Genomic DNA, 13028 nt, shown 5'->3' with positions numbered 1-13028 from the left:
CTGCCTTCTGCCAGAGCCGTTAAAAAGAACAAGTATTGGTCCCTAATGCCTTCAGGTAGTCACTGAATGAACTCACTTTGTTGCCTTTGGAATTGGAGACCCACTAAATTCATTTTTTAAGGAGTTTCTCTTGCTCCTACCCTTGCCTCCCTCCTCGTGGCGCTCCGCTGCGATGCAGCCTCAGGTCAGCCTTACACCACGCTGCTAGGATTGCTGTCATGTATCGTGCTTTAATTTTGTCTTTCTAACACTTTATACAGCCCTTCCCATTAAGGATATGATTTGCATTTTGATAGTTGGTTAGATGAAGTCCGTGTAATAAATGGTAAATCTGGTCCGTGCTGGGATTTTTTTGGGGAGCATTCAATGTCTCTTCTCCCCGTAAAGTGCTCTTTGGCGCTGGGATGTCAGCCCAAACGTCCTCGCTGCTGTAATATCGGCCTCGAGGGATTTGTGGTTCAAGATCTAAAGCTTTACAGGGCTTCCCAGCAGTGAGCGTGCGCAAATCCAGAGTGATTGTCCAGTACGAGCTCCTGTCTAGATTCCTGTCTGTAGCTGGTGGGGTGTCTTTACACAAACTGCTTGTAGTTATTATTAAACCCCTTTGGGCTGGGATTTAAATCAGTTCTTTTATAAGTGACAAAGTACTATTAAAAAACTGAAAAAATATTAAGCACTCTCTTCTTTCATTTTCATTGGGAAGAATATCCTAATCAGACTCAGAATTTGTATTTTAAATTCTTTTCCTAGAAGTTAAAGCATAAAGCCTAGCCGATGAGCTGTCAAAACCCCTTTTAAAACGGTCATTGTCAAGGAGAGGCGGATTTCGTTAACGGTACCAAGCCGTCTAACACACCCGGATATTGTGAGGCTACATTACAGCATTATGAACCTTTAAATAAAGTGATAAAGTAAATAAAATTTAAATAAAGTAGATAAAGCAGTAGTTTCACAGAGGGCAGAAACCACTGCTGGTGTTCCGGAGCGGCTGGCTGATGCGTTCGGGGGCAGTTAATCGCCGTATGGGTTTTGATGGTGCCCGTGGCAGCGGTGCACTGACAGGTACGTTCCTGCAGCGGGAGGGAGCGGCACGCCTTTGGGCACGTGGGGCGCTTGGAAGGCGGGCGGGGTCGATCTTCGGGGGCCCACGCGCACACTTCCATTGCAGCGTCGGTTTCGGGGAAGAGGCGGCCGGTTCTGGGCTCTTGGGTGCGGCGGCGTGGTTTGGGGCGGGAGCCGTGCGCCTTGGCGACGGCTCGAACCATCCCGTAACGCTTGGGTGGCCGCGGCTGTCATCTCGGTTTTTTTCTGGATTAAGTTTGGTCGAGAAAGAAGCTGCCTCATTTTCTGCTTGTCATTTGCCCGGGAAGTAAAAGCAAATTGTAATGAGGGACTCGCAGCAGGAGAACCTCCTAACAAATGAGAGGCATATATTGACTGACAGCCGGCCTGCCGCTCCTCTGATAAATGTATTTTTATACCCGGCCGTCCAAGGGCACTTTCTGCCCCCGCTGAATGCTGCCTGTCCGGTCACGCGCGGCACATTTGAATACCGAGTAATTGTAATGGCCGATGCAAAATTGTATTACTGTACGGTTAAAAATTAAGTTATATGTTTTATTACGTTAAAAAAATGTAATACATGCGCTTTGGCTTTATCTCGATATTACTGAGAAGCCACTTGAAGGGCAGGAAGAAAATTGATTTAAAGACGCAGATATACTCTTTTTGTCAGTACGGTCCTGAAATTTTTACTGCAATTGTTAGTATTCCTGGAACTAACATAGAAATTAAATTATTAAAGATACGGAAACTGTTTTAACTTAATAGTATTTTAGATATTTCCACTAAATTGCTTGGAAAGTCGGGATTTATTTTTTAAAGCGTTCATAAAAATCTCTGAAGGGCCATCTTGAAAGAATTTACTTTTGGTATGAAAAATGAGATCACATTTCAGGTACCTTTTCGGGTGAAGCCGTTCAGTTTTGTATAACTGCGTTTTTATAAAACCCAAAGGCTGAGGACGCCCTGGCCCTGCCCCGCCGCCGGCCGTGCCCGGAGCCCAGCGTGGTGGCCGGGGGCGCCCGGCCGTGGCGAGGCCGCGGCGCGGCTTGGCGGGTCCACCCGCTGCGGGCGGCTGTAAACGAGGGCCTTTCCTTCTTTTCTTAAACACAGAGATTAGTGTGTGTACTTTGCGTTATTCAAGACTGTTAAGCGTAGGATTTTTAAGTTTCGTATTATCCAGAATCGATCGTATTTGTATAAAAAAAAAGAATTAAAATAGAGTGAAAAGTTACACACATCCTACCGGGGGGGCGCAAGCAGATGGTCTGCTACGTTTAAACCCGCATTTATCGTGGCCCTCGGTGGGCTGGGTCCCTGTGATTTCTGTGCCTGCCGCAGTGCGCCTGCGCCGGTCATCTCCTGGAGAGCGAGGGCGGTGGCTCCCAGGAACCTTTCCACTGCAGGTTATTATTAAAGAGGCTCAGCTATAGCAACCGCTGCTGGAAACGAAAGGTCAGGAGCGCAACGGCCAACGGGGGCATCTACCATCTGCTGGCAATCCCTGCTTCCCGCCCCGCTGTGGGTACCGGTCTCACGCGCACGTGTTCCGAAAATACGTAAAATTGTCACGTGAAAAATGCACGTGTGACGTGAAGCGCCGTAGAGCAGCAGAGGCCGGGAGCCCAGGAAGGAGTGCTGCTGCAAACAAAGGTGAGATTCACAGTCTCTGAAGAAAAAGGGAAAACGGGCCTGGGCACGGTACGTGGCAGCCCGGCAGAGGTGCTGCTAATCTCGCGTGGCCGAAGGGAGCGCAGGCGCTGCGGGGGTCGCGTTCCCCTTTGCCGCCGTCGCCATCGGTGTTTATATCGATATATTCGCTTCGTGGGTCTGCCGTTTTACCATTACCATTACCTCAAAGGCTGATATTTATTCTTCTGGCCAGTTTGGGCTATATATATGTTCTGCAGGATTTTGCACCTGGTGTTAGCATTAAAATCCAGCTTCTGGTTTTTAATTTAAAAAAAAAAAAAAAAGGAAACTTTAGTTTGCGTGGTGTGGAGTCGCTCGGTGCGGGCCGCTGCCGGAGGACTCAGAGACGCGTGTGCCTGTCTGTAAAGCACTGCTAACTAACCTGGTGGTTCTTTGTGGCTCGTTTTGAAGGACAGCAGGTCTGTCAGACCTAGCTGTATTTATTAAGATCTATTCTAAAAGTGCATTATTTTTTATTTAGTTTGGGGGAGAAGTAGAGGAAGAGTTACTTTTTTCCAATAGTGCCATCAGCACCAATGATTTTCAACTTAACATTGCAGTTGCTAACCGTCTTCTATTAAGTTTTGCGATTTATTTAGGTCCTTGTATGAAGTTGCGTTGGCGCCTGCTTTCTGGAGAACGCTTCTGGGTGGCTGCCGTGGCAGGTCACCCCAGCTCGGCTGCCGGAGTCGCCCGTGAAATCGCTGCCAGTGGCTCCTCGCTGAGCCACGGAGGAGCTACGGAATCGCCGCCTCCTTAATTTTCAAATAACCGTTCCTCGCCCAGAGGCGGTTTGTGTCCCACGCAAGAGTTGGAGCTGATATTTTCCTACTGCTCCACGCCAAAAGCAGGCACGGCCTTTTAAGGGTATCGCGCAGCCGTGGCGGACCCCGGCTCTTGCACGTCTTTCGCGTGGTGGGTAGGGGAAGGGCCGAGCTGCTGGGGATGCCTCAGGCACGCTGCTTCCTCAGCGGGTGATTTTTTTGTTTCAATTTAGTTAAGGTACCCCTAGACATCGGGGATATAAATATCTAATAATAAGGGTGGTAAAATATTAGTATGTCTCTGCAGCAGCACATAAGTTACTTCATCAATTTAGAGCGTGCGTTTCAGTATATTTATGAAAATAAAATCGCTGCAGTGATACAGCGTTTATTTTTTATGTCACCTTTAACAGAATATTGCAGCTCAATGTAGAGTTTACCAAATATTGGACTTCGAATTAGGTTGTCATAGCTTCAGTATATCATGTGTTACAGGACAATGGCGGTGGCAGGTGCAGAAGTCAAATAGTCTCCCAGGAGCATCTTCCCATTAAAAAACAATTGCTTGGGCAGAGGGAAGCTGCAAACAGCTGCACGTTGTCCCACCGTCTCTGCCGCTCAGAATTAAGACTATTTCCAAGCCACTATCGCAGGGACCTTTGCATACTTTTCACTCTGTGCTAATGTAACTGCTTGGGAGCCGAAAACTGCGCGTAGTAACCTGAAAGCAGTCCCCAAGAGCGCGTGTCCCCAAGAGCAGTAACTGAGGCGTTACTGCTGTAACCCAGTAACGCCGCGTCCGGCACCGCGGCAGAGCGGTGCCAGCCCACGGAGCCGCAGCACCGAATCTGCGGGTGCAGGCGGAACACTTCGAATGAGCAGCAGCAGTTTGGCCTTGTTGCGCTCGCTCCTTGGCCTGGGAAAGACAAGATGAGCGCTGCGAAGCGCACGTTTAGGTAGCGCACTAAAAAATAAATCTTGGCTTGAAAGGATTAGCATCAATTAGAGAAGCACTTCCTTTAAATAACAAAGCAGATTAATTCCCTTAAGGGTTGTACTTATTGGAACACATTTTCAGTAGTAAAAAGAGCAACAAGTGCGCTAGTACTATTGATTTTCTACCTTTGTATTACCAAAACATATTTTATTGACAAGTATTACTTGCTTGTTAAGTGCTAAAGAGTTTGATGGGTCTAAACATCAGATCGTCTAATTAATTGCCCTTTCAAACTTTCATCCTGCAGTGATTACATTAAAGAGATAGGGGTTCTGCTGGACTCCACTCACCTTTTACATGACAAACAAGAAATAAATACGTCCGTGGGTTCTTGATATATAAGGCTAACTTTAGATGCAGCGTACCATTCCCAGCAGGTCTTCATCTTTTAGTGTCCCGGTGATGGGTACAGGAGCACTACTTTTGTTTTCGCAGCCTAATTTTATTCAATGGCTCTTACAAGGCCTGTTTTCACACAGTTAAGCCCGGCCAATTTAAAGCTGGCACAGAGCCCCTTGATGCAGAAAGCGCTGCTATTGTGTATTTTTGAAGAAATACTTCTGATACCGGCCCTGGTGCTGAGCGGAGCAGGGGGACCGGCTACGGGAGGGGCTCTCGGGGTTGTACCGCTGGGGTATGAGTTGGGGAGGTAGGTGAGCTACCTGGGTTTGCCCGTTTTAAGATCTCCGAAGCATTAGGGAAGGCATAGCACACGCGAGTGTGTCTTGTGTAAAGGTTCCGTATGTTTTGCAGTTGTTAAACAGTAACCTCAGGTAATGAGTAAGAGCTTAGCAGTGGCTCTGATATGGAGTGAGTAAATTTTCACAGTGTTTCTGACATACGTGTTTATATTGTTGGGTATTGTAAAAACCAGGTATTTCATGCTGGTGAGACCAGAGCTGTAAGCGTGACGCCCGAGCGGGCCGCGCGACTTGCCCGGCTGACGCAGCGACGGGCGGCACAGCCGGGTGGGGTGCTCATCCCCTGCCTTGCCTGCAAGGACCCGCCGTGGGGGTGCTGTGGGGGAGTGATGGTGGGTGGGGTATGTAACGTTAAATACCCGGAGCTAGGAGTCCATTACTTGCCATCAAAATTTAGCCAAGGCCGAAAGATGCGCATCAGGAAGGTGTGGTGCGTGTCCACGCGTCTCTGGTGCACTGCGATGAGAAGTAGGTGTTTCAAACCATAGCTCAAGCTCCAATCTGAGGAAATACTAGGTACCTTCCAGCTGTTGTGTCACTTCTGAAAAAAAAACCCTTACGCTTCATCTACAATAGAAGGTTTGATCTTTTAATTACATTGATTACGGCAGTAATCTGAAGGATTTTAATTGCACCCTTCTTGTTGAATCAAGACCGGGCGTAAAGGATGCTCACTTGGTGGGCTTGCGAGGGGGCAGCTGGGCCTGCTTTGTCCGGGCGCTTCCACTCCCCAGCTCCGGGATGCGCTCCGTGTAGGCGTACCTAGACCCTTCACGTGGCAACGCAAATATTGCCGTCGTTTGTCGGAGCAGAGAGGACTCTCCGTGAAGCTGTTGTCCGCGCGCACAGCGGCGCGGCTGCGGGTGGACGGACCTAAGTCCGTCGTCTGCCTCTCTTGGGGGGTTTTACAAAAATGTGACTATGTTCCTGTGCCCCCGGCGTGGGGTTGGCGGTCTCGTTACTGTTTCTGCGGCGTGAGTGCAGTAACTTGAGCCACCGTGGTGCCCCGCGGTGGGCCAGCGGGTGCTGGAGCGCCTGGGGGTGCAGCCGTGCCTGCTGCCCCCGGCCTTTCCGCGGCCTCTCGTGCTGGTGCCCGCAGGCCAGCTGAAAACGGGCGGCGCCCTGGGTGGGGTGACGTTTCTGTAAAGACTGTTTATCGAGGCGGGGAGGTGGGTTTGTGCTTCTTACCGTTCCCTGCCCACCGCCAAGCCTGCTGGGGCTCCTAGGCATCCAATTTACAACCTCCTTCGGGGAGTGTAAGTATTAGATTTCTGAAAAATTCCCGTTAAAGACACATTTAAGTTCATATATCTGACAAATTGCTTTGGTTTAAAAACTGGACTTGGCAGGGAATATGTTCATATGATGATTTAATTCCGTTTTATTGGCTAAGCAGTTACTAGAACACTTTAAAAAATTGTCACGGTATTTAACGCTGAGAGGCGTGTGCTTAAGTCCCACCTGATAAGACATTTCACTGGTGTGCTTTCATGTTTTGGGTTGTCCGGAGGCATTTAAGTGCCCTGCGAAAACGGCGTTCTCTGTGCTGAGCCAAAGTCCCTGCGTGCGGACTTGGGTTTCGTGCCGTTCCTTCGGGAGCGCAGGAGCAGCACGTGCCGCCGTCCTGTCCTCCCCGAGCCGCGGGAACCGGCCTCTGCAAGAGAGCTTTGCGTTGCTCCTCAGGGGCACTTGCCGGCTGTCACAGTGACAGTCAGAAAATGAGTGCTAGACCAGCAGAAAATGCAGGTGGTCGTGAAAAGGTATTTCCACACAGTGTTTAATTTTTACCAATGGTAATGGTGTCCCTCAGTCTTCGGAAATAGGTTCCTAGAAGTTCACGTACTCCTCTGTGTGTGTTTGCTTAAAAGTCTGATGAGCATCATCGTGCTGACGGGTAGTGAATCTCATACGTTCCTGTTCTCTCCCCCTCTTGCCAGACCATCCACGGCCATAAAGGACCGATAACTGCGGTGGCGTTCGCCCCCGACGGCCGGTACCTCGCCACGTACTCCAATTCCGACAGCCACCTCTCCTTCTGGCAGGTAAGGACGCGTTACCACCCGCCTGTCTGCATGCACGTGGGTCACAGACCCACGTCTGGGACTTGCTTCCAGCATCGTTCGGTAGTGGCGTAATGCGTAAGGCCATGCTGACAGCAGGGAAGTCCCAGGAGTTAGGGCAGGGGCTGCATCCTCAGCACGGAGCTCTGTCGTTCACCAGCCCGCCCCGCCACGGGCCCCACGCTGCGCTCCCACCTTACCCCCCCATCTGACCCCAGAGGGAGCGTGCTCCTCCGCCTTCAGGCACCCGCGCGGGCAGGGACGGGGTGACTCTTGGACTGGGCTTGGTCCTCCAGGCCCCAGCGCCTCTCGGCTGTGCAGCTCTTCCCTCGCCGTCCCTGCAGGCTTGCCGAGGCAGCTCGGCGTCCCTGTCACACGGGAACGCTCCTGTCACGGTTTCTGTTGAAGCCTTTCTTGCAGCTGTCCCTGGGCGAGGGACGGGGCTGTTCGCCTGCATTCGGTATGTCGCTTCTGGGCAGTCCAGGAACGTTCTCAGATGATGTACTCAAACTTCTAACGTCAAATATGGAAGTTTGATACTGTAGGAATAGTTCAGTTTCACATATCTAAAATGCAGAGCGGTGTAGGACCCCCCTGGCTAGTTCTGCATGGGCCAGGGCAGCGGCTCCTCCCCAGCGCCTGTCCCCTTCCTACTGGTGGGGCGTGTTCCTCCCTAACTCCTGCAGCCCCATCAATTCCAACAGAGTGGGCTTCGGGAACGTGTCTCCTTTTTATTTCTTTTAAGCTTGCTGCAAAGCTGCCGGGACAAGCACCGGTTCCCCGTGCCGCGGTGCCCGTGTCCCGCTGCTCCGCTCCAAGCCCGCGTGTCGTGGCGGCGGGGACTCCCGTGCGGAGCTGTCTGCCGCTTCCCCAGTAACCCCAAAAGCGGGAAAGCTGACATGTGAACGATATAAAGAGGGTCTGAAACACACGGAGAGGCGGAGAGCCGGGCCACCATTTTGTGAAGTGTCTGGAGATTTATTTTCTTTACTATAGAAGCAATCTTTTCCTTTGTAATCTCATGTCAGTAGGAATATTTTTTGTCAGTTGTAGGCTGCTGCCTATGTTCCCCAAGCAGGATTTTTTCTTCCTTCAAATGGCTTTAGACTTAAAAAGTACATTATTTGGAAGGAACGGATCTGATCCGGCAATGTGCGCTATTGAAATCATCGGAGTCTTACAGTAATCAGGCTATGACACAGAACTCGGATTGCCCATAAGTACCAGTTATACTCCAACACACTTCCCCGCTTCCGTGTCATTCAGTACTTCTACAGGTGCCATAAAAAATCACTAAATTATTACCCGTCACTGTATTGTGCGCTTTCTGAAACAGTAAATGAGAACAGCAGGAATCGTCATCCATCAGTTACGTTTATTCAATTTAAGTGCTCAGGGAAAACCTGGAAAGCAATCAGGCCAGATCTTTTAGAATTGGCAGGGAAAAAAAGTCAGGCACGAGTTTTAAATTGTGGTCTGCCGTGCTCTTCCAGGTGTATAAATGTTCACGTTAAGGTGGCTTTTACATAAAGAGTTAAATATACCTACGCGTTCCGTTTTAAAATGTGACCTCGTGCACTAGTGATTTTTCCCTTCTGTGTTCTATTTGGCACTATTATTAATGCAGGAAAATCAGTAACATTAGTCATCTTAAAAGGGTTATTACTCAAGATGATTTAAATTGTGAAAATGTCAGTGGTGCTTGCATGCTCCCTGCGAGAGATGCCATGATTTACACTCTCTGACACCGCTCTGCTGCCGAGAAGAGCCAGGAAAAAGTAATGGCTTGTACTTTGTACTGATCAGAATTCAGGACGTGGCATCAGCAATAACGCGCCTTAAATGTCCCGGGATTTGCCAAGGTTTCGTGGGGCACGTCTCAGGGATGCGGCCGGCCGGCCACCTGCTGATGGAGGTGCTGGGGCTGCAGCGCATGCAGATGGACAGGCTCTCGAGAGTAAAGCAGCGTTTCAGACAGTGTAGGATTTGGTGTATCTCGGGGGGCTAGATCAGAGAATCTGATTTTTAAAAACATGGAGCTAGGTAAGATGCGTGAGCAAGAACTGGCCTGCTTCCCAAAGAGTAACTCAATGGATCTCTTCCGCATGGCCTCTTCATCTACCAGGCAACAAAAAAACCCTTGTTGTTGGGTTTTTTGTTTGTACCTGTCATGACGACTGCTCTTTATTCTAGGTCTTCAGATCTAGTGGGTTTATGATTTTGATAAATAGTATTCTAGCATCAATATAATCTTATTAATATGTCATGGTTTCTCCTTAAATCCTGGTTGTGTATGCCTATGCTTAGCGTCCCTTTAAAGATTGTCCCCAAGGAGCGCAGTAAGGTACGCCCACCGAGCTCACCAGGCCTTCCATTGCGGCCCAGTTGCGTTCCGTGGTCTCTGACCACCACCCAGACCACCCCGCGCATCCCCTGACCGCTCAGCGCCCCTTCCATTAAACACCCTTGCTTGGCCCAACTCTAAGAAAATTTCAATTAAGCCAGGTTTGAGGCAGCCGCCGGTCCCGGGGACCGCAGGGGCGTTGACGTTTGAGAGGAGGTCCGGGCGCGCGTTGCGGGTGGTGACCCTCCCCAGGAGCCTGCGGGCAGGGCGGGTCACCCGCGGGTGTCTCTGCAGATGAACACCTCTCTCCTGGGGAGCATCGGCATGCTGAACTCCGCGCCCCAGCTCCGCTGCATCAAAACCTACCAGGTGCCCCCCGTGCAGCCAGCCTCGCCGGGCTCCCACAACGCCCTCAGGCTGGCACGGCTCATCTGGACCTCCAACCGAAACGTCATCCTCATGGCTCACGACGGCAAGGAGCATCGCTTTATGGTCTAGGGTAAATCCCCGCACTAGAAACCCATTTCTGTTTCAAAGTGCCTCTTAATTCTCCCTCCCTCCTCCGTCCGTCTCCGCGCTGCTCACACGGGGTGCCCGCGCCGGTGCGTGCGGACCACCGGCGGGCTCCCGCCCGGCTCTGCGGGGCGGCTGCGCTCACACCGGCTGCTTTTCCCTTGCAGCCGGGAGGAGGAAGGCGGCGGCGCTGGGGAAGGTGCTCCTTGCGCGGTGCAGCAGAAGCGGGGGATCGGTAACACTGTGACGGCGCTCCTCGGCCGCGGCAGCAGGAATCAAACCAGGCTTTGCAGCCAGGCGGAACCCGGCCCCTTCCTCGCTGGATGTCGACTTCACGCAGCAGCCCTTATTAAACACGTTTTTCCTTTGGAGACTCTCACAGAATCTCAGTGTTTACCAAAAAGGCTCATGTTTACATGTACTTTCTCCTAGTGACCACTGAATGATGGCGGGTGATGCGTCCTAGAGCTAGGCGCTCGGGGTTCTCGATGAGGGTCTCGTTGCCTCGGGTTGCAGAGGGATTGGGTTCTGGGGGGTGGATGGCCTGTGTTCTGATCCAAACGGGGTGTTTCCTCAGGCAAAGCCTCAGTTTTCAAGAGAATTGGAAGTGCTGCTGTGCCCCGTCACTGTTTGCTGTAGTCTGGAAGAAAGAATAATAGTCCATGTGTAAATAAATTTAAAAAGAAATCTCTTTAAGATGGAATAGCAAACTTGAAAAGGAGTATTTATATATAAAGGTGTTTTTTTGCTACCAATGCAGGTATTTATTTAAAAAAAAAAAAAAAAAAAGGACAAAAAGCGTTTTCTTCCTGGGGCCGCTCCCATTTGTGCCGGGACGCGCCGGGCGGCGAGCGTGCTCCCGCGCCGGCCTCACCGGGGGACCGGGGAGAGGGCAGGCGGCACAAATGGCATCGGCGGGGAGCAATTCTGGCCGGAAAAGGGATGAGAAGTGTGTAGAAGGTAAGTTATTTGAAAGGATCTATTGAACCATTTTCTTCAGTAGGAATATTCCTGTGTAACGTTAGCTGTGACCGTGTTTCCTTCTTCTTACATATCTAATTTTGTGAAATATTTAATAGTGTGAAAGTATGCTGGTTTATGCTCACAGTAAAGAAAAAAAAAATCTATAAAATACTATTTTATTTAAACATATTGATGTATATGTTTGTATAGCTTTTTCTTTGCCGTTTCTGTCTGAAAAACTCACAGAACTAAGGCGGCTGGCTTTACATATTAAAGTAAAAATGGTACTTATAGAATCTTCCCTTCCCTGGAAAGGAATAAATGAATTTCTAAAATGGCTTCTAAATATAAAAAGCATTAATTTTTTTAGGTGGCCTGTGTAGTACGCTGTACATGGCAGTGAGATTTGCAGTCCAGAAGCTACATATCTGTTTGCTGTTCTAAAATAATTTAAAAAAAATAAATTAAAAAGCAAGCAATTAAGACCATTAGGAATGTTTAACACAAACTGCCGTAAAGTTTAATCTTTTCTCTGGCGGGAATGTAGTGTATAGTGGAGAATCTGTAGTAGAAATCAGGGTCTTTTCTAAGTGAAGTAATGCGACGTGCATGTACATTGTGTTTATACGGATATCTGTGTAACCGTGGGGACCCAAACGAAAAGGAGAGCTAACAGATACTTTTCATCCGTAGAAGGAAATGCTGTAATTTTCAGTTGTAGGCTTATGAGGAGAGTGCTGTGGCACCCTGTGAGTGTTCTCCCACCGGGATCCGGGATCCTGTCCCTTAGCGTACGGTAGATATCGCGCGCGCGTGTGTATATATAGTTATATATATGTGTTTACTTTCAAAACAAAATGTGGGCCCAGTAGGAATGTGGACCATGCCCCTACAGTGATTTCCTTTGTGGTATAGTGGACAAACATCCTGAATTATAATCGCATTAAAATGTTTGTTTTAAGCTACAAGTGTAATGGCTTTTCTCAAACGCAGAAGAAAGCTGGTCATTTTCCCCGCAGTCCTGAAAACCGCTTCGCGTAGCAAGAGCCGAAGCGTTTGTCGCGAGAGGTGCGTTTGCTGAGGAGCCGCCGCCCCCCTGAAACGCCTCTGAGCGGCGGTGGGGCCAGAGCGCGGGGCCGGGCGCGGGGCCGGCGCGGTCCCCGCCGGAGACGCCTTCCCCCCTGACGGGTACCTGTGCGCTGGTTAAACCCAGCCCTCCGCTTCGGGGGCTCCGCTGAGCCCAGCCCGGAGCTCCCGCCCGGCCTCGCGCTCTCAGCACTGCGGCGAAATGTGTATTGTCGTTCCAGCGTAAGCTTTTAGTGCTTTATTGATTTGTTAGTACTGTATTTGGACTTGTCCTTGTAAACGTAGAGACGTATGTGGCTTCATTGGCAGTTTACAAGCAAAAGATGACATGATGAGACACCTGTATGAAAATGTTGTGATGATTGAAGTCACCGTGTATGGCGAACGGTTCAAGTGTCTGCCTCTCCAGCAACTTCTTGACAAATCCGCTCCCCATGTATTAAACTTCCCGGTGTAAATATGCTTGTGAAATAAAACTGAACTGTATGGAAGAGCGTTGGTTTCGTGGCATCAGCCTGACGGTGTGTGAATAGTTTCCTGCTGCTGATTTACTGGCCGGTAATCTGAAGTCTCTTCGCCATTTAAGAAACCTTCCTTTTCATTTGAAAATCAGCATGAATGAGAGCAGAATGAGTCACGCTCAGAGCAGGCGGGGGTCGTGGTGAAGGGGCTTCGGCCTTCGTTATGAACCATGATGGTGAGAGGGTGCTGAGAATAAAGTTCTCTTAACTCCCAGAGCAACGCATCCAAGCGAACAAGGGAACGTTAATCTTCCAGAAGTGGTCACCAGCACTGATGTGCGCCAGGTGATGCTCTTCCCTTCCCCTCTGGTTTGTGTTCCCCCAA

General features: G+C 49.9%; 1 protein-coding gene across 4 annotated transcripts in view; it reads left to right on the top strand.

Annotated features, from left to right (window-relative positions):
• Positions 1-12673, top strand: part of WDR7 (WD repeat domain 7) — a 144337-nt gene extending 131664 nt beyond the window's left edge. For 3 of the 4 annotated variants that reach the window (XM_064438865.1, XM_064438866.1, XM_064438864.1), the window contains 3 exons: positions 7154-7258; positions 9915-10119; positions 10301-12673. In XM_064438865.1, the coding sequence (XP_064294935.1) occupies positions 7154-7258; positions 9915-10118 (309 nt within the window). In that variant the 3' untranslated portion in view covers position 10119; positions 10301-12673. Of the gene's footprint in view, positions 1-7153; positions 7259-9914; positions 10120-10300 lie in introns of those variants that run through there. The other variant, XR_010370684.1, reaches the window with a different exon arrangement.
• Positions 12674-13028: the final 355 nt, after the last annotated feature.

This window comes from Phalacrocorax carbo, chromosome Z, assembly GCF_963921805.1.
Source record: "Phalacrocorax carbo chromosome Z, bPhaCar2.1, whole genome shotgun sequence".
In the NCBI taxonomy this organism is placed as follows: Eukaryota; Metazoa; Chordata; class Aves; order Suliformes; family Phalacrocoracidae; genus Phalacrocorax; species Phalacrocorax carbo.
The sequence above is the reverse complement of the archived record's forward strand: the minus strand, read 5'-3'. Positions and strand labels throughout refer to the sequence as shown.